The sequence below is a fragment of the Colletotrichum aenigma genome (genome assembly GCF_013390185.1).
Source record: "Colletotrichum aenigma strain Cg56 chromosome Unknown KSG_Cg56_contig04, whole genome shotgun sequence".
In the NCBI taxonomy this organism is placed as follows: domain Eukaryota; kingdom Fungi; phylum Ascomycota; class Sordariomycetes; order Glomerellales; family Glomerellaceae; genus Colletotrichum; species Colletotrichum aenigma.
This window is the reverse complement of record NW_023500910.1, coordinates 4,706,534-4,724,747: the sequence shown is the minus strand read 5'-3', so window position 1 is coordinate 4,724,747 and position 18,214 is coordinate 4,706,534. Positions and strand designations below refer to the sequence as shown.

At 57.1% G+C, this 18,214-nt stretch overlaps 4 protein-coding genes across 4 annotated transcripts; 2 read left to right on the top strand and 2 right to left on the bottom strand.

Moving 5' to 3' along the window:
- Positions 1–246: 246 nt before the first annotated feature.
- On the top strand, positions 247–1,422 carry CGCA056_v007093 (uncharacterized protein; the record flags this gene model as incomplete). The annotated part of the gene is made up of 1 exon (XM_037322342.1): positions 247–1,422. The coding sequence occupies one exon, from the start codon at positions 247–249 to the stop codon at positions 1,420–1,422; it is 1,176 nt and encodes a 391-aa protein (XP_037179677.1).
- A 2,241-nt stretch (positions 1,423–3,663) lies between these two features.
- Positions 3,664–4,794, bottom strand: CGCA056_v007092 (uncharacterized protein; the record flags this gene model as incomplete). The annotated part of the gene is made up of 3 exons (XM_037322341.1): positions 3,664–4,044; positions 4,102–4,368; positions 4,420–4,794. 3 exons carry the CDS (start codon positions 4,792–4,794, stop codon positions 3,664–3,666), a joined length of 1,023 nt encoding a protein of 340 aa, XP_037179678.1.
- A 1,702-nt stretch (positions 4,795–6,496) lies between these two features.
- On the bottom strand, positions 6,497–11,213 carry CGCA056_v007091 (uncharacterized protein; the record flags this gene model as incomplete). Its single annotated transcript, XM_037322340.1, has 4 exons — positions 6,497–7,882; positions 7,931–10,735; positions 10,817–10,919; positions 11,032–11,213. The coding sequence occupies 4 exons, from the start codon at positions 11,211–11,213 to the stop codon at positions 6,497–6,499; spliced, it is 4,476 nt and encodes a 1,491-aa protein (XP_037179675.1).
- Positions 11,214–13,858: 2,645 nt separating this feature from the next.
- On the top strand, positions 13,859–14,373 carry CGCA056_v007090 (uncharacterized protein; the record flags this gene model as incomplete). The annotated part of the gene is made up of 2 exons (XM_037322339.1): positions 13,859–13,948; positions 14,083–14,373. 2 exons carry the CDS (start codon positions 13,859–13,861, stop codon positions 14,371–14,373), a joined length of 381 nt encoding a protein of 126 aa, XP_037179676.1.
- Between the last annotated feature and the right edge of the window lie 3,841 nt (positions 14,374–18,214).

Below are 18,214 nucleotides of genomic sequence, written 5' to 3'. Positions count from 1 at the left end.
ACAGGAAAGGTAGGCAACCTCCTGGCAAAGTGTGCGGGTGTGGGCCGTGGACTTGAGATTCTAACGTGAGGCCCCTTTGCCAGGAAGGCACCTCCCACTTCGAGCGGGAGTTCCTTCCCATTCCTGCCTACAACTCAGGATCTGCCACACCGCGCAGAATATTCGCTTTCTTCCTCTCCTCCTTTAGCCCGCTCATCCGCGCAAATTTTCTCCCGTACAACCCTCCTGCGCATAAATCAGCCCAAGATGGAGTCAACTTCAACGCACCAAAAGCGCCCATCAAGCCACGATGGCGACCCTGAAAATGTCAAAAAGTCTCGCAAAGCGAAAGCTAAGACAGGCGAAGAGGACGTAGAACACGTCTGTCAGGGCAAGGACAAGTCAGCATGGGTGGATTACGAGTACGCCGTATTCCATACCACCGGGACCCTCAACGCACAAGCCGTCCGCAAGCTGCCGAAACCAGACCTCGAGGTGCTCTTGCCGCGAGCTTTACCAGAGACGGAGTATGATCAAGACTGGTCGACAGACGATGAAACTGCGCTCCAAAGCAGCTGGCAGGCAGACCCGTATCGGTTAGATCTCATCGAGTACAAGGATGCCGACATTGGCAAGGCATTCCGGCAATCACTCAGATTCTTCGGTATCACGCCGTTCGAGCTCATCTCCGAAAAATACGACCTCGTATACGGCGGAAACATTGGCAAGATCCGGGACAAATGGGCTCCGAAATTCAGCTTGACCCTGTACCATCTCATCCCGCACCCTCTGTGGGGGAGAGATCCCAGACTTCTCGTCATTGCGCTGCAATACACTTCCATACTGAGGAACCGCGACCTGCGCTCATGGAAGCTTGTTCGTCCAAACGAGGACCCATTCTTCAAGATATTTGAGGAGGTCATTAAGGAAACCAAGGGCCAGAATCTGCCTATTTACAACCTGCATAAACAGGTGCGAAAGCGGCTCAAGCAGCAGCGCACGCCATCGATCTTTTCGCTCTTCCTGACGGCCCTGGAGGAAATTGTCGAAGTCGAGGCCCGCGTGGACACTACCGATAAGAATGGCCCTGTCAACGTTTACACCATTTCTCGGTATGATCTGGCGTCCGTCCAAAAAGCATTGGATGGAACGGCGTACATGGGGATACCCTCCTTCCTGCCAACAGAGCTCATAAAGGAGCACATGTACAACTCTTCTACAGACAACCCGCCTCTAGGCCCATCGGCGCTCACCACTTACATTGAGCGAGCCCTCGTCGCAGTTCGCCGCTACAAGGCAAAGGCCGAGAATCGCCACAAGCGTTTGGGCGACCAGCAGCAGACCGATCAAGAGCCACCCGACACGGCATGGGGGCCCAGCATCAAATCACAGGAGACAGAAACATTCTGCGTCAAAAGGACGAGGCACTTCAACAGCAGCTGAATGAGACGAAGCTTCTCAAACAGCAGTTGAAGGAGAAGGATGAGCTTCTACAACAGCAGCTGAATAAGACGAAGCTTCTCGAACAGCAGCTGAACGAGCAGGCCAGCTCGATAACGAAACTCGAAGAGTCACTCCGCCAGAATAATGAGGAGATGTCTCGACGAACGCGAGAATTAAAGGAGTTGGGACGTTTGTGGGACAATCATTCTCCTGATCGCGGGGCCGACTCCATGATGCTGGATGACCCTTCTATCAACGACCCGAATACGTCATACCCGGACAACAGCGACAACGGGGCCTCAGAGCCACTTCCGGCCTCCACTACTGCCGAAGAGTTTGCGGCCCTCGGTATCAACCAGAGTTGGCACCTGGCGCCAGGAAGGTTGTCATACTAGAGAGATATCCCCACAACGGGATCGTGAAAGCACGCTTGATGGCGTATTCAATGAAGGAAGGCACACAATGCCAGTGGAGGATAGATGGGCAGGTAGCTAATCAAAGTAAAACTTGACCTAACTGCGACCCGGCTTCCATCCGTGACTTGACTGCCATCCGTGGCCTGTTTACCGACCATAGATACTTGGCGAGCTGCCGCTCTGCCGCACGCCGCCGAACAAAATTACGAAGAGAAGTTCTAGTGGGTATGTGGGCTCTATCCATTATGAGTAGAAGACAAAATCTTCCGAGTATTGCTGTCATGCTTTAGCTAGGTAGGTAGAGAAGATGCAAGACGGGGCGGGCACGACCGGCGGGCATAGGACGGAGATGCTGGGAAAAAATAGGTGGCAGACGACGAGAAATCAGCTGCGAATCGCGCCTCAAACCACGCTTTAGTCGATCTGAGCTGCGTCTCTAGGACCTATCAACTTTCTAGTGAGTGGCAGATCACACTGTAGAGCCCGGCTGCTGAGGTGCCTACTCAGAGCTGGGAATTTCGCAGTAAGCAGCGACTTAGGAACTTAAGTGGGTCTAAACAGTCTACTCAGATTGACTACTTTCATATTTGAGCCCGCCTTTGCTGTATAATTCTCTTCATCTGAGTTAGTCTCTCAGATCCACTACTTTATTACATAACATCATACGCACTGCGAACTCTAATGGGTCTGATTAAGCTAACAATCACTGAACGACGTTTCCTTTCCGCTCAAGTCACGGTGACACTCTGTATAATAAAGACATTTCCAGACCTGCAGAAGATACTCGCGAAGCGTGCTGGTCATGCTCTAAGGTCCAGAGCCGAAGGATTGGATTCTTGAAACTAATCGCCATCACTCCTCAATTACGTTTCGATGCGAGACTGTTGTCCACGCTCAATTGCCGACGGGATGAAGCGCTCGCTGCCTACGGATTGTTGCCGCTGGTCTCGCCCTTGAGCAATTGCAAGCACACTAATGGCCAGCGGTGTCAAGACACGATTCTTGATGCACCTTCATCCAAACTACTACGACCAACGACTTCTCGCTGTTCTATATCATCGACGTCGTCCACGTCCCCCCAAGGACCCCCAACTCCCACTCCCGCGCCGTGATCCCGGTCCCCGCCCCACCGCCGATCGCCGCGCCGTACCCCATCCCCCACGGCGCCGTGACCGTAACACGCACACGACAATACACAAACCAACCCCTCCCTCCATTCCCCGCCCGTTCGGTCTAGACCCGAACCTTCGTTTTCCCAATGTCCACCCCGCACCCGCCGTCCTATCCCGTCGTGTAGCGGCCGTCAACCAGCACACCATCTCCAACTTAGCATAGTTCACCCCTTACATCCATATCACGAAAAAGCTTAGCCTGGCTTCTCCTCACGCCCTGGAGCTGCAATGCAACCACCACAAGAATATCAGACGAACAAGTTCCCTCTTTTGTGTGGCCAGAAAGACCAGCGTCAATTACCGCAGTACTCCCGCCCCCTTTTTTCCCTCCGGAGAAAGAATGTGAGGTTACCTAATGCTCCTATGCTCCGTGTAACGCCGGCCCTTCATGCTGTAGCGTGACAAGGGTATTTCTACTCTTCGCGCGTCTTTGCCACAAGACGCCGAGACTAATTAATCAGACAAATGACCTCCACCCCATCCTCCCTGGACATAAGATTTGAGATGAGATCCGACAGCATGTGTAGATCAGCCACCCCAAAAACGTATCTCGCGATATTGTCCAACTCGTTTGCTGTGACGTGATGCTGGATATCAAACCCCAGTCATAAATCTCCCAAATGCAACTAAAAAGAAAATCCGTAATCGACACGTCATGACGAGGCAGACACGGACGACGAGGCCCTCGCCAGACTGAGCAGACTGCTCACGGCCCCTCCGCAGACAGGGCTTGCTGAATCCTCGGCCGTCGAAGTCTCCTCGGGGACGGTTTGCAGCGTAGTCTTCTCAGGCTTGGTCACCACGACCTCCTCCTCTTGCGTCTCCTCCTCCCTGCGGTCGTCCGCCTCGATGGTGGCCTCGCTCTCAGGGGGTCCGTCGCGGCTCGAGGGCGGCTGGACCGTGACCCTCGGCAACGCCCTCTTCTCCTGCCCGGGCAGCGGCCTGACCTGCAGCCTGTCGAGGGGCACGTCTTCCTGCCCCGTCTGGAGCTTGTAGTTGGCGAGGCCGAGCTTCAGCCTCAAGATGCGAGCTTTCTGTAGCAGACGCCAGTCAGCATTTCGTTCCTTGTCCCCCGTACTGTCTCGCCGTACCTGTCGCGCCTCCTCGCGCGTCAACAACCTCCTCGGCCTCGGCGGCGGCAGCGTCGTCGTCGTCGTCCTGGCCGCCTGCTCCTGGTCCGGCTCAGTGAGGATGGTGGTGTTCTGGGACGTGTCCATGGCGGAGTTATCGAACACGGACGACGTGGCGGGGGACGCGGACCTGCGGGGCGTCTGCTCGTCGTCCGCGGCGGTGGTGATGGCGTCCTTCTTCTCGGGCTTGAGATGGAGGGGTTCTTCTTGCGTCGTTTGCTGCGGTGCCTCACACGCATTAGCTCCGCTCCCCTCGGGTGATGTATGCAGGCCCCTCACCTCCTTCGCGTTGGGCATGTCCTCCTCGGTCTGTGCGGGTGCAGGAGGCGGCGTGGACGTTGCTGCGGGTGCGGGAGAAGCTGCTGCAGCAGACACACGCTCCGCCTTGAGTGACAGTGCGGGTGCGGGTGCGGGCGAGGGTGCGGCGACCTTGACGGGCTCCTGGCACTGCTTCTTCTTGGGGACGACGCTGTTCTCGTCAAAGATGACGGTGTCGAGGGACCTCTTCAGGCCCAGGGGAGACTTGATTGGGCTCTTGAGAGGCGAGCCGGGCATCGTGGTCTTGTTGTGCAGCTGGCGTTTGGGCGACATCGCGTTGACGTTCGCGTCCAGGGGCGCGAGGGCGCGTCTCTTGGCTGGTGATGAGGGGTTCATGGTGTCTGTGGTTTACGGGAACCGCTGCTGTGGTGGAGGGGACGAGAAGGAAAGAAGCCTCGCAATGGAGATTGAGGTGAGGGAGGGTAAGGGAGGAGGAGGATTGGTAGAAGTGAGGTTGAGGGCAGAGTGCTGCAGCTGCAAGAACAAGGTCAATTCAGGATTCCGGAGTGCAACCTGAGCGACTTTCGGGGCAAAAGGTACGGTTTCGTGGCTGGGCTGGGCCGTAGCGGACCGAACGAATGATCGACGACTTGTGCCCGCGTGCAGCTGTAGCAACTGGACGGCCGTTTTGGAATCCACAGAGCTGTCCAAACAAACAAATAGAGCACAAGTGCGTCGGTCAACGTTGTTGAGATGCTCTCGCCCGTGTCTTGAGAGTCTAGGGAGACAGAAAAAGGAGGACAACTGCTCGAGAAGGATTCTCGACACAGAGCAAGGGAAAATGGGAAAATGCCCCAAGAGGTATTAAAGAGGGAGGGAGGGAGCGTGTTGTTGACAGGATTCGGACAAGCGAATGCAGGCGAACGCGTACCCGGGAAATATGCAGCGTCGCCTGCTCTGCTCGTGTGAGGTCGGGTCGCTCCAACGGCGGCCTGGTCTGCTAAGTCGCGACCAGTCTTTAGCGGACGAACACCGCTGTAAAAGCACGTTACCTGCTGAAATACAGCACCTCACACACTGGCAGCATTCGCGGTTCGTCTTGTCCCCCACCAACATCCATCGCGGGCCGGGGACGGTTGGTGCAACTTGGTGCCCCCTCCGTCCCCCCTGTCTCGGTGGCTGGCGGCGGGCGCGTACCCCTGCCGCCAGTCCGCTGTGGTGCCGCTGTACGGCCCCTACCTCAGCACGCTACAGCGCCCGCTCCAGGGCATGATGCGCATCACAGAGCGCCCATGGTCCAGAACGCGGCTTACATAACCCTGCATGTCCCCAGAGGCGCGTCTGTCGTTGCAGGGGTTCACTAGCCACCTGTGAGCGGATGCGGCCTAGCGCTGAAGAAAGTGAAATGCAGGTACGGGGTCAGGGTCCACGCTGCTGGGATCGACGTGACAGCTCCCCCCATCCCTTCATGGGTCGCCCAACGCCGTAAATTGCCCACCAACACGCGTCTTATTAACACTGAACCACCGCCAGAGACCGTGTACCATGTCGTCACTGCTCATTAAACTTCCAACTGCTGCAGCACATACTCCGTACATCACAAAAATGCTAGGGACTTTTCCGGTTTTTTTTTTTTTTTTTTTTTTTTTTTGAATCTCGGGTATCATTCCTCTCGCCCTTGCAAGAGTCGCGCCTTTTGTCGGCGCCAAAGAAAACAACTAAGACTTCCGCCCTTCGCAGATCAATAGGTACAAACGCGTAATCGTCTCTCAAACCTCGAGCCAAACGGCTTCCAATAATACTGAAAGGAACGAGTATGATCAAAAAAACACAATGCAAAGCACTCCACCCCCTCGTCCGAGGGTTGTGTATCCATATAAAATCATCGCTCGCAAATAGACCGACCCAGAGGCAGCGGCCACTGCCCACCAAAGGAACGCCGAAGCCTTGCTTTTCCTGATGCTAACCCTTCCCACCCGTCCGAAGAACCGGCTGGTCATCATTCGTTGGAATCTCCTCCGGGGTATTCAAAACATCTCACACTCTCCCTGTCCCTGTCCTCTGTCTTTTTTGATTTCCTTCTTTCCCTGCTCTCTCCTCATGACGATCCGGAAACGTCCAAGGAATACAAGCTGTTGTCGAATTGGAACGGCTTGTTAAAATCGGGGTTGACCTCGTCCCAGTTGGGGAACTGCTCCACCGGCATCGCCTCCTCGAGCATCAACGCACCGAACTCGCCGCTACCGTTGGGGAAACTGTCGAGACCGCCGTCCATGTTGATGTTGTTCATGTCCAGGAGCAGGTCGACGTCAACAGGCTGCCAGTTGAGGTCGATATCCAAGTTGGCGTTCTCCGAAATGTCGCTGTTGGGCTCCGACGATCCGCTGTCCTTGCTCGACTCGGGCGTGTCGTTCGGCGTCAGCGACCGGTACACACCCATATCGCTGATGACGCCGCCGGCACCCATCTCAAAATTGCCGAGGTTGGTAAACAGGCTCGCAGGGTCGATGGTGTTGGCCCAAGCATCCATGGGCGCGGGCGGGGCGCCGCCCATCTCGGGCTGCTTGTTCTCCAGCTTCGGCGTGCCGTCCATCTTGATGACAGGCTTCGTGTCCTGCTTGCCGCCCACCTTGCTGCCGGTACGTTGCATGGAAGCGTCGCGGGACATGGGCGTGGCTGCCGGGTTGCTTCCCGGAGTCTGACCCTGCTTGGACGGGTTCTGTCCCATGAGCTGCGCCTGAGGCTCCATCTTGACCTGGCCGTTGACATCTAGGCCCAGCGAAAGGGCCAGATTCTCTTGCATGAACTTCATCGGGTCCTCCAAGGGCTTGACGTGCTCCTCCTGAATGTGGGCCTGTCGTGCCTGCTCCGACGGGAGACCGGTCGTGGCCATCTCGCAGTCCGCCTCCGGGCACAAAAACATGGGCTTGGGCGGCGCCTTGGGCTCCGGCGCCGGCTGTCGTTTGAGCTCCGGTGAGCCGGACTTGCTGATCTGTGGCGACGGCGTTGCTTGGCTCGGCTGCGGTGGTGTGTCGGTCTTGGTCTTCTTCCTCGGCGGAAGTGTGAGGTTGTCCCTGCTGACCTTGGGCTTTGGCTGTGCGTAGGTAGGTTGCCCGTGGGGAGACGTCGCGCCGAACGAGAACGGGGGCTGGCTCGTGGTCGGTGCCGCCGGTGGCCCGCCGCTTTTGCTGTTGGATCGACTGTGCATCTTGTTCAGCGCCTGCGTCTGCTTCTCCAGGTTCGCGGCACTCAACGGAGCAGGCTGTCCACCCTGTGTGGGTGTAGCGTTTGCCTGGTTTGGTGCAGCTTGTCCGCCTTGCTGTTGAGGCGGCGCGGCACCCTTCTTCTGGAAGTTGGCGCAGTCTCGCGCCATGGTCTCAAGTAGGCGCCTGACCTCGTTGATCTCGGCGGGCCGGATGCTGAACACCGCCTTGGGGTTCAACATGGTTTCTCCGTCCTCGAACTGCTTAATCATACGAATGCGCTGCTGTGTGTCAGTGATTGATTCGCCTCATCAGAGGAGTGTGCTTACAGCTCTAAAGTAGGCCCTCGCGCGGGCGTCGTCTCGAGTGGCCGCGTACCACCTGCCCAAGGCCTTGCCAATCTTGCCCATGTCGTGCACCAGTCTAATCAGCAGCTGTGCCGTTTCCGCTCGTTCATTCGGGTTCATCGGGATGTCGGGCATGTTCTCCGTCATCATGGCCTTCTGTTCCTCCTGGCCAATTCGTCGCAGCTTCTCAAAGTCGTTTTCCATGCCCGCGGCTCCAGCGGCTGCCATGGCCTGCTGACGAGCCTTCATCTGCTCATACTTGGCCCGCTGCTCGGGACTCAAGTTTGCAATCTGCTCAGGAGTGAGGGTCGGTATTTGTCGGGGCATTGCCGGTCGCTGGGGCTGAGCGGCGGTTTGAGGAACATCGGGAGCGTCATCAGTGCTGGGGCGCTTCAGGTTCTTCTGCGCCGTTGCCGGCGAGGGGTTCGGGGGCTGCTGCTGGTTCGTCGGCGCTGGGCGGTTGTTGTTTGGTGGCCGAGCGGCGTTGGCAACAGTCTTCGGATCCGGCGTGGCGCTCGGCTGCTTCGGCGGAGCATGCTGCGTCGGCTGGGTAGGTGTGGGCGTGGGGTTCGGCTGAGGAACGCCGGCTTGTGCCATTGCGGGTTGCGGAGGCTGAGGAGCGGAAACTGGCGCGCCCGGCTGCCCTTGGCCACCCTGCTGCATCCTCATGGCCATTTCCTTTTGCATAGCGGCAGCCATCTGGCGTTGCTTGATCTGGACGATGAACGCCCGGAGTTGGTCATCCGTCAGGCTCGCCACCTTAGGGTTCGCCTTGCGGGCGTTCATGATGTCGTGGGGTGTGACCTGGACCTGGGGCATTTGGGCGAGCATACTGGCGGGTATGCTCATCTGGCCAGGAGCCTGCTGATTGAGGCCAGGGTTGCCAGGCTGCATGCCGTTCATCTGCTGCTGCTGGAGCTGCTGCTGTTGAGGCTGCTGTTGGAGCTGCTGAGGGTTCTGTTGCAGTTGGGGTTGAGGTTGCTGTTGCTGCTGTTGCTGCTGGGGTTGCTGTTGCTGCTGTTGCGCCTGTGCTTGGGCTTGCGCGGCCTGGTTCCTCCTCTCCATCTGTCTCTGCATAAACTGCGCGAACTGCTGCCTTTGGACCCTCTCAAGTTGTGTCTGGACTTGAGGCGCAATGGGATTTTGTGTGAGCCAGGCCCTGAGATCCTTCCATTTGCGAACCTCGGGAGGGGCGCGGAGCTGGGTACCAATCTGAGCGAGCACTGGAGGAGGGAGATCCAAACCATCCATCATCACCTGGTGCGCTGGTGCCAGAGGCGTCCCCTGGTTCCTAAGCCTGGCCAACATTTGCTGCTGCTGAGCGATGAGCTGCGGGTTGGGTGCACCCTGTGCCGGCTGTTGTTGCATCATGCCGTACTGTCCATTCGGCATGTTGAAGCCGCCGGGTTGGCCGGCCCTCTGCATGGCAGGGTTCATGGCGTTCATCTGGCGGGTCCGCTGTTGTTGTTCCTGCCACTTGCCCATGACCTCATGGAGCTTGTCCTGTGGAAGTTGCTGGATAGCTGATCTTTGCTCCGCATTCATGTTGGACATCATGCTGTTGTAGATTGGGTTGTTAGCCATAGCACCAACGCCCATAGGACGTTGGTTACCCTGGTTGAACCGCGGGTCACCCAGAGTGTTGGCGAATGGACCGTTTCCACCTTGGCCGTCCATGGGGTTCATGGCGCTGGGAGGTCGACGCATGGGAGTGTTCAACGTGTTCATGCCGGGGCTCTGCGATGGAGGCGCGCCGCCGAGACCGTTCGGCTGTCCTTGTAGTTGTCTGGCCTGCTGTTGCGCCCGCATTTGAGCGGCGTGTTGAGATTGCTGCTGTTCCATCTTCAACTGCTGTGCCTGTTGCATGCTCAATTGCTGCTGGGCCTGAGGTGGCCGGGGCGTCTGGTTGGGACCAGCCTGGTTCGGCATGCCTTGGGGCCCGGCGGTAGGTTGAGGCGTCGCGTTGCGAGCCGGGCCGTTGCTGGCGGGAACAACCATCTGGCCTTCTGCTTGAGCCAGGATGCCGGCCTTTTGCTGGTTCATAATGCTCTCCATCGTGTTGAACTGACCAGACTCGCCGTTGTAACCCTGCATGCCGGCGGCGTTCATCATGGCGGGGTTCATCTGCCCTCGGCCAGCCTGCATCAACGCGGCCTGGGCTGGGTTCATATTCGGGGGCATGCCCTGCTGTGCACGCTGCCTCTGCATCGCAATGTTCTTGGTCAGGCCTTGGAATGCCTGATGCTGGAACCAAATGAGAACGGGATCTTTGCCCGACGCAGAGTACTCCTGGCAACGTTGGGCGAAACGTGTCTGAACGATCTGCCGGTAATGGTTCTTCTGGGATTCGGGGCAGGAAGCCATGAGCTTTTGTGCAAGCTCGACAACCTTTTGCTGGTCGGCTGGGCTCAGGTTGGATTGGTCGCTGGGAATACCGTTTTGGGGCCGTTGCTGTGCGCCACCTGGCATCTGGAACATTTGCTGGTTGGGCCCGATGGGCTGACCACCCTGGTTGCCCATGTTGATGCCCATCTGCGCTTGTTGCTGTTGTTGTAGCTGGGAGGCCTGCATTTGGTGCTGAAGGTGCTGAAAACCTTGCTGCGGGTTCTGCCCCATACCGCGACCCATCTGGTTCTGCATAGCGTTGTTCTGATTCATCATCAGCTGTTGCTGAGCCTGGGCCGCCGCCTGGGCCTGCTGCATGTTGTTGCTCATGCTCTGCTCAGCGACCTGTCGTCGACGGAAAAACTCGTTCGTCTTGTTGCTCATTTGCGCTTCGTACGAGGCCTAGACGGTGGGTTAGTCGTGCACACACACCTTGCTGCGGGAGGCGAGCAATTTTCAACGTGGCTTGGTCCAACTGCTTACCTTGTCGGCCGACTTGTTGAAGGCTTCTCGCTCGAAGTTGACGCCAACCTCTGCAGCCTTCATAAAGTCTATGTTGGCGACTGCGAGTCCGATGTTGGTGATTCTGGGTGGCAGCACGTCAGCCAGGGCGCTTGGCAGAAGGGGGAACGGGCCAAGCGAGGCGCGAAAAAGCGGGACGGGGAGTGCGCAAGGCAACGCAACGCAACGCAACGTACAGGTTATGGCATTTGATCATGCGCTCTTGGATCGCGACGCCAGCCTGCCAGCCCGAGTGAATCTGCTGCTGGGCCAGCATCGTCTGGTAGAGAAATTGGTTCAACTGAATTGGGGAGGGCCGGGGACGCTGTTGCTGCATCATCCCCGCCGCTCCCGCCATGTGCTGCATGTTCGCGGCCATGGCCGCTTTCCACAGGGTTTGAACAAGTCCCTGCGACGAGTCGTTCTATATCGTCGCGGTTTTCCGAGGGTGTGGATCGTGGACCTTGGAGCGGTTGTCGTGACGGGGACCGCTGTCGGGTCTGGAAAGTTGAGGATATCAGGGAGTGAGGTTGCTCGAATAAAACCAGGCAGAGCAGAAGAGATGCTGGCTATTTTTGAACAATGAGGCGGAGAGCCGTCGACTGCCTGCTGGGTGCCTAGCGACGTGCTGCGACAACCATAAAGAGCTAGCCGATTGTTGCGTGTGACTGTAAGGCAACAGGTGGGTCCTGCGTGTTGTTGCTGCAGCGGATTTGGGGTGCTGCAAAAGGCTCTCTTCTCAAGCGACGTGAGTATTTCGGAGGTGGTGGTGTTTCGTCGGTGTCGTCGTCGTCGTGGTGGAAGACGAGGTAGAAGACGGGCGGGTGAGGCGTGTTCTGGTGAATGCCGTCTCGTGTTTTTCTGGTTGCTGGGATTACGTGGAGGGCGATCCGAGAGCGTGTAGTTCGGACTCTGGGAGCCGGGTCTGTCGCTGTGTAAGGACCGGGCTGCGAGGGCCAGTATGTTCTCCCAACGCGAAGAGCAGGAACAGCAGAATGAAAGCGACAAGATCACGACGAGGTGTGAGTGTCGGCGGTGGATTGTTTTGGTTTTTGGGTGTGTCAGTCCAGGAGCGGCCGAAATTCCAGAGAGTGGAGGGTGGGTGTCGGCAGCCGCAGGTCGAGACAAAGCGAACCGGGGGTGCTTCGAAAGCGGGATAAGGCGAAGCGCGCCGGAGGAAGCTGTACGGAAATCTTTCGATGTCGACGGGAGGGAATCGTGGACATTCGACGAGGCGACAGTCGAACAGACGGACACACGACGACCTCGACTCGACGGCGACGGCGTGGAGGAGGAGGAGAGGAGGAGGAGTGGTTGTGGTGGTGAAGGAGGAGGAAAGAGGCGGACTGGGAGATGAAAGCAAGTGGGTGTGAGTGCTGGGTATGGGTTTGGGTATGGTCTGGGTATGGGTATGGGTATGGTCTGGGTATGGGTATGGGTATGGGTATGGGTATGGGTATGGGTATGCACCTGGTCTGGTCTGTCTGGTCTGGGAGAGGTACCTACCTACCTTACGCAGGCAGTACCTATGGGATGGGGGGAGTGAGTGAATGAGTGAGTGGCACTGGCGCTGTGCAGTGGGAGAAGGTGCAGCGGCAGCCAAGTTGAGGTGAAGGTGAGCACAGCCAGTAGGGTGCGTAGGTGGGCAGGGTACCTGTCCAATGTACTGTGGTACACGCAGCGCAGGGCAGCACCGGGAACAGGGTACTTGTTGTACCTCAGGTGTGGTACCTCTTGCACAGAGTATCCGTACCTACGCAGTGTGTAGGCAAGGCAGGTACCTGGCGATAGAAAATGAGGTGGACGGGTACGGCAGAGGACGGGATCGTTGGGCGCGGTGGAGCCCTTGGAGATGGGCTTTGCTGGATCAGTGCCAGTTGATTTAGGTTCTGGTGGACTCAGGATTGGCGCTTTTTAAGCGTGGAGCCTATTTTTGCAAGTCGTCGACTGGGGTGGCTGAAACGAAAAAGAGCAGATGCTGTTGTCGTATTACTAATTTACAGAATGCTGTAGGTAGATAGATATTCGTGACGATGTTGATGGGAGAGTTGGGTTGGCAGTGCATCACTATACCATACCTATCTATGTATGAGGCCGGTGTACGGAGACTACAGAAACACGCGCCGGTGAGCTTAAGAGGAGGCAGAAGCGGAGTTGGCCATGAGGAAAGGGAGGGGAGAGAGGGCGAGAACGGCGGAGGGTAAGAAGAGAGAGGGCGTAGGTGATGAAGAGAGAGAGAGAGAGAAAGATATGTGTGTGTGTGTGTGTGCGTGTGTGCGTGTGTGCGTGTGTGTGTGGATGAGATTAGGGATAGGATGGGATGGAACCAAGAAGAGGACGTGGACGTGTGAAGTGAGAGAGTGACGGGGGGGCCAGCAGTAGCAGTAGAACAGAAGCAGCAGAAGCAGCAGAGACTAGAAACCAGCGACGACCAGAAGCACTGGACTGGGAGAGAAGAGAGGATGGGGCCTGCAGGGCGGCGAGATGCACGAGTGGAGAGAGGGGAGGGGAGGGCGTGTGAGAAGAAGGGTGACTGGTGAAGTGCAGACACTCTGAAGTGTGTGGGCTGGGCGGACGGGGAGACGGGATTGGATGGGACGACCTGGGAATACCGCAAAGGGGGGTGTGGAGATAGGAACAACAAGTGGGAGGTGGGAGCCAGAGGCAGAGAGGAACAGGGCAGCGCAGGGCAGAGAGACACACGCACCCAGGACCGCCAAGAGGAGCCAGGTACCGGTGAGGCAGGCCCTGGACGACGATAACTTGCTGTGCAGTAAAGGTAGATGAAATACAGATACATGAGTATGTCAGAGAAGATGTTGTTGTTTGATGTCAAGAGAGAAAGACAAACAGATTACATGATACAGAATACGCTATTATAAAAATAATACTCCTCGTCAAGGTGAAATCTTCAGATGAGCCTCAAAACGAAACGTCCAACATACATACCTACAACAAGTTTTCGGGGACACACACGCACACACAGCAAGTACACCAGCCAGGAGGGATTATCATGGGTCGGGTATGAGCCACGCATCGAGCGAGGTGTATGAGCCGCCCGTGGTCTTGTGCGCCGGCAACTGGCGCATCACCCGGCGGCGGCATTCAACTCACTCAACCACATAGGCACGCATGAGTGTGCCCTCATCCTGTTGCTGATCTTGTCGACCTGCTCGACACAGACAAAGCCTGGATCAGGATACGACTGGACGCCCGCGATTAGATTTTTTGGGATTCGACACCAACACCAACAAAAGCTGCCAACGATACAGACTACATACCAATGGCGACGAGAAACAGACGGGACAAGGTTGGCGGACAGGAAACGAAGGGACGTCCAAGGACCAAGGGGCCACTCACCGGCGGACAGCGGGCGGGCTGAAGTGGGCTGCCTTCCACACAGGCACCTGGCGAAAATGGGGTCCCTTTTTTTGGGCGGCAGTTGGTCCTTTTTTTTTCTCCCCTTACCTTTGGGGGGGGGGGGGGGGGGGGAGGAACGAGGGACGAGGAGGGGATGGGGGGTAGGGATGATGTGGTAGTAACGACAGGGGTGCGAATACAATTCATCCCCAAGTGCGAGCGGTGGTTGACTTTGGATCTCTGCCTGTCTCTCTCTCTCCCAATCCCTTTACTTCGCGACAGTGTCATTCAAAAAGAGGACAAGAACAGCGAGGAAGGCAGAAGCAGAAGCGGACAGCAACAGAGACCGGGCAGCAGAAACAGCAGTATAATGCTCTTTTCCCTCATTGCGCGCTCCAGAGTGGTGCAAAACACCAACAACCCATGCTTCTCTACCCTGTCTGCTTCACCTCACCACTAGCCACGGTCATGGTACCTTGCTCGAGACCCTGCTCCTCACAAGCCTGTCCCTGGATGCAGCACTCTGGCGGCAGTTGCCTTGTACCAGCCTATCGTTGCAGCGGTGAGCGAAGCGGTCAACACCCGCCCACGCTGTTGCTCTGCCTTGCTAACACGATACAAAAATGCACCCAAGCCATGTGCGCCTCGAGGTCAGGCACTCCAGGTCAGCGACTGACACCTACCTCCCACTGTTCACCACTCGCTCTTACAACGCCCACCGAACATTATTCGTACCTTACGCGCAGCGAGAGGAAGAGAGAGAGAGAGAGAGAGAGAGAGAGAGGAAAAGACGTGGGATGGCGGTGGGTGGTGCGAGCACCGTTGCTCCAGACCGACCTTGTCAACCAACCCACGGGAGAGACAGACCAAAAGACTCAACGCCGGGATCAGGGTCAGAGCCCATGGCCACGGCCGGGCTCGCTGTCCGAGGCCAGTCAGGTACCTATATACCTCCTCTGAAGCCATTCCGAAGTGTTTACTTTACATCTTGTCGTTGCTGGTGCTCGACTCAACACGAGAAGGATGGAGGCGGCTGATATGGACGTCGTCTCCAGCGTGCGCATTGCGATGCGCCGATCAATATGACCTTCACCAAGAGATCGTGGAGGAGCAGCCCCATGGCCATCTCCAGAAAACCCCGGTCACGAGTCTCACTTGACAGCGATTTACATCACCCGGTGAGCAGGGCAGAGTCGGCAACGACCGGTAGTGTGCTGCTGCTGCTGGCTGGCGGTGCGGTACAGACGCGCCACGGCTCCTTCACACAACCTTACCAAAAACCAGGGACCGACGGGAGTGGACGAGGAACAAGGTCCCGGGCAATCCGTCCGCTGAGGAATGGAATGCCCCAAATGCCCTCTTTCTGACTGACATTCGATACCCTCTGTGCCTGTCCTCCGTCCGACAACCAACGGGCCAACGGCCCAGCCAGGCCAGGCCAGGCAGAGCTCAGCTTACCAGTTACCGTGCGGTTGGGCTTCGTACATTCCATTCCATCGCCAGCGCACGTCAGCTTCTTCGGATTTCAATGGTTGGCAGCAAGGTACATTCTTTGGCCTTTCCACCACCAATCCGTCCGCCGTCCGTCCACTCATTGGGCCGTTCTGTCACTCCCGTCCAGCCATGGCAAGACATTGGCCCATAGTCCAGTCACCTCGACTAGCTCTCTCTCGCTCTCTGCCTGCCCGTCTGCTTTTGGAGGGGTCTTGGCATTGTTCTCGGTCTTGGATGTCTCTTCTTTTCTTATTCCACTTCTGCCTCGCAGGAGAGAGAGAGAGAGAGAGCAGACGGGACGGGCAAGTGTTCGTTCCTCTTCCTTTCTTCTGCCCTTCGTCTTCCTCCCCCCGTCGCGGCTCCACGACTTTTTATTAGTCGCTTCCTTTCAACCCTCACCAATCGCCACATCTTTGCGCGACCCAGCAACACGGTCCTCAAGTCCGAGTCCTTCCCGCTCACACATTCATGTTTCGCCTGCGGCGTGCCTTGTATTCTTTCTTTCTTCCCCGCCGTCCCCAGCAGGAAAGCAAATTGGCTGCAAAACCATGGCGGGCAGACGTGGATCATCAGGGCCCTTGCATTGGAGATTTGAATCTTGCCAAACGGGTGAAGAGAGATCCTCACATGGCGTCTGCAACAGGGAAGAAGCCGAGTGCAAAAAACGGGGCCGCGGCGCGTAACGTCTGCTTGGGGCCAGGAAGAGCACGCGCAGACGCAGCAGACACGAGGACCTGGACGGGAGGGACAGTCTTTGGAGGGGAGGGGCATTTCACTTTCATCCTCTCTTCTGAAGAGAGAGGGGAGACAGGAAAGCAAAAGAAAAAAAAAAATCGAGGCTCATGGCTCACGGCTCGTGGCGCAAGGTGCTGCTCTTCTGCTGCTGCTGCTGCTGTCGCTGCTGTCTTTCCCTGCACACTGCGCACAATGCTGCCGGGATGACCCCTGCTAGCTCAATTGCTCACATGGACGCTAGACCAAGACTGATCAAGCCGTGACGGACTGCGTCCTCCAAGGTGAGAGGGGAGTCAGGTACCTGAGCTTGTGCCAAGTGACTGCGACGACCACGGGATACTTGGCCTGGCGGTGTACCGTACCGCCTCCTCGAAACCTGTCCGCCGTGTTCAGAATCCAGTAAGCGGGAAGAGAGAAAGAAGCAAAGACAAGAGTGGTGGCCGGCGTTCGCTGCAGATGGGAGAGAACAGACGTTGCGGTATTCGGCTCATCCACAATTATCCATCTCAATGTGGACAATCGCAATGAGACGGGACGAAGGTAACGGGGACGAAGGGGAAAAGAACAGGGCACGCACGGGTGCACAGGCATCTTGCGAGTTCCCAGACCGAGTTGGAGACATGGTCCGGTGCATACTATGTAGAGTTGGGGCTCGGGAGACGGGCTGTTGCATGACACTGTCCACATTTCACGTCTGACTTCCTTGACCGAAGCAGTGCAGTAAGAAAATCACAGGTAAGTTGATGCCAACGCAACTCGCGACGCTGCCAGCTTCGACGAGTGGAGGGCGGTCCTCATCTGCTTGCCAACTTACACCACTGCAAGGTATGTGGGGATGTATCCGTCGTGTGTGCCCCCGTCAGGAAGCATACACTTTACATAGACAGTGATCTGTCCCACGACCGGGGCCCCAATAAACGTTATTCGAGGCCCGGCGACCGAGACCTTATCTCTCTTTCACCACGACTCTGAGGAAGAGAGAGAAAGTTCCGATGGAAGCTGGGGGCATGGTAAGGCACGGTACGCTCCCCCCAAGAGACCCCGTTTCGATCGACGGGCGACGTTTTGGCACGCCTTGTTGCCTGTCATGCCAAACCTGCTTCGCCTTGCCTTGCCTCGCTGGGCACCTTATCTCGGGGTGTAGTGTAAACACCCAACGCCTCGCCTCTCGTTGCAAGACACACCCAACGGTAGACCAGCATCGACGAGATACAAGTTGGCCACCGGGCTCTCTACCCGCAGCTGGCGGTAAGTCATCCCGCGGTGTAGGTAGCCTTCTTCCCCAACTATCGCGCCAGCCAGACCCGGCACAGGCCTGTTTTGCCTGTTGGCCGTTTCCACTTGCTCAGGATTGCCAGTCACCCAGTGTAACGATGCCGAAAGCAACACACACAATGTCCTGGGGCAATCAGGAACGTCTGAGGGGGTCGAAGAAATGCTGGCAATCATCTGAACTCGGGCCCATGGCATGGCGCAACATCCTGCAAAAAAACTCTCTCCCTCGATGAGGTGCTCTATCTCAATGCATCACGCAGCGCGGCCGAGGCAATCAGCAAGGCCTTGCTTGAATACCTACCTGGACATCTGTCTCCGTATCTACTCGTCGATTTAAATCCATCTGGAAGGTCAGCAAAAAGTGACTACAAAGAGGGGACAGCGAAGGCGCTTGCCACGTTGGTTGGTTCGTGTACTGTACTCCCATCGGATTGTCGCCGGGAGCTGGTGTCAAGTCGCGCCCCGCCGCCAGCAAAGAGAAGTAACGTCCCAGAGAAATAAGCAGGGAAGGGTACC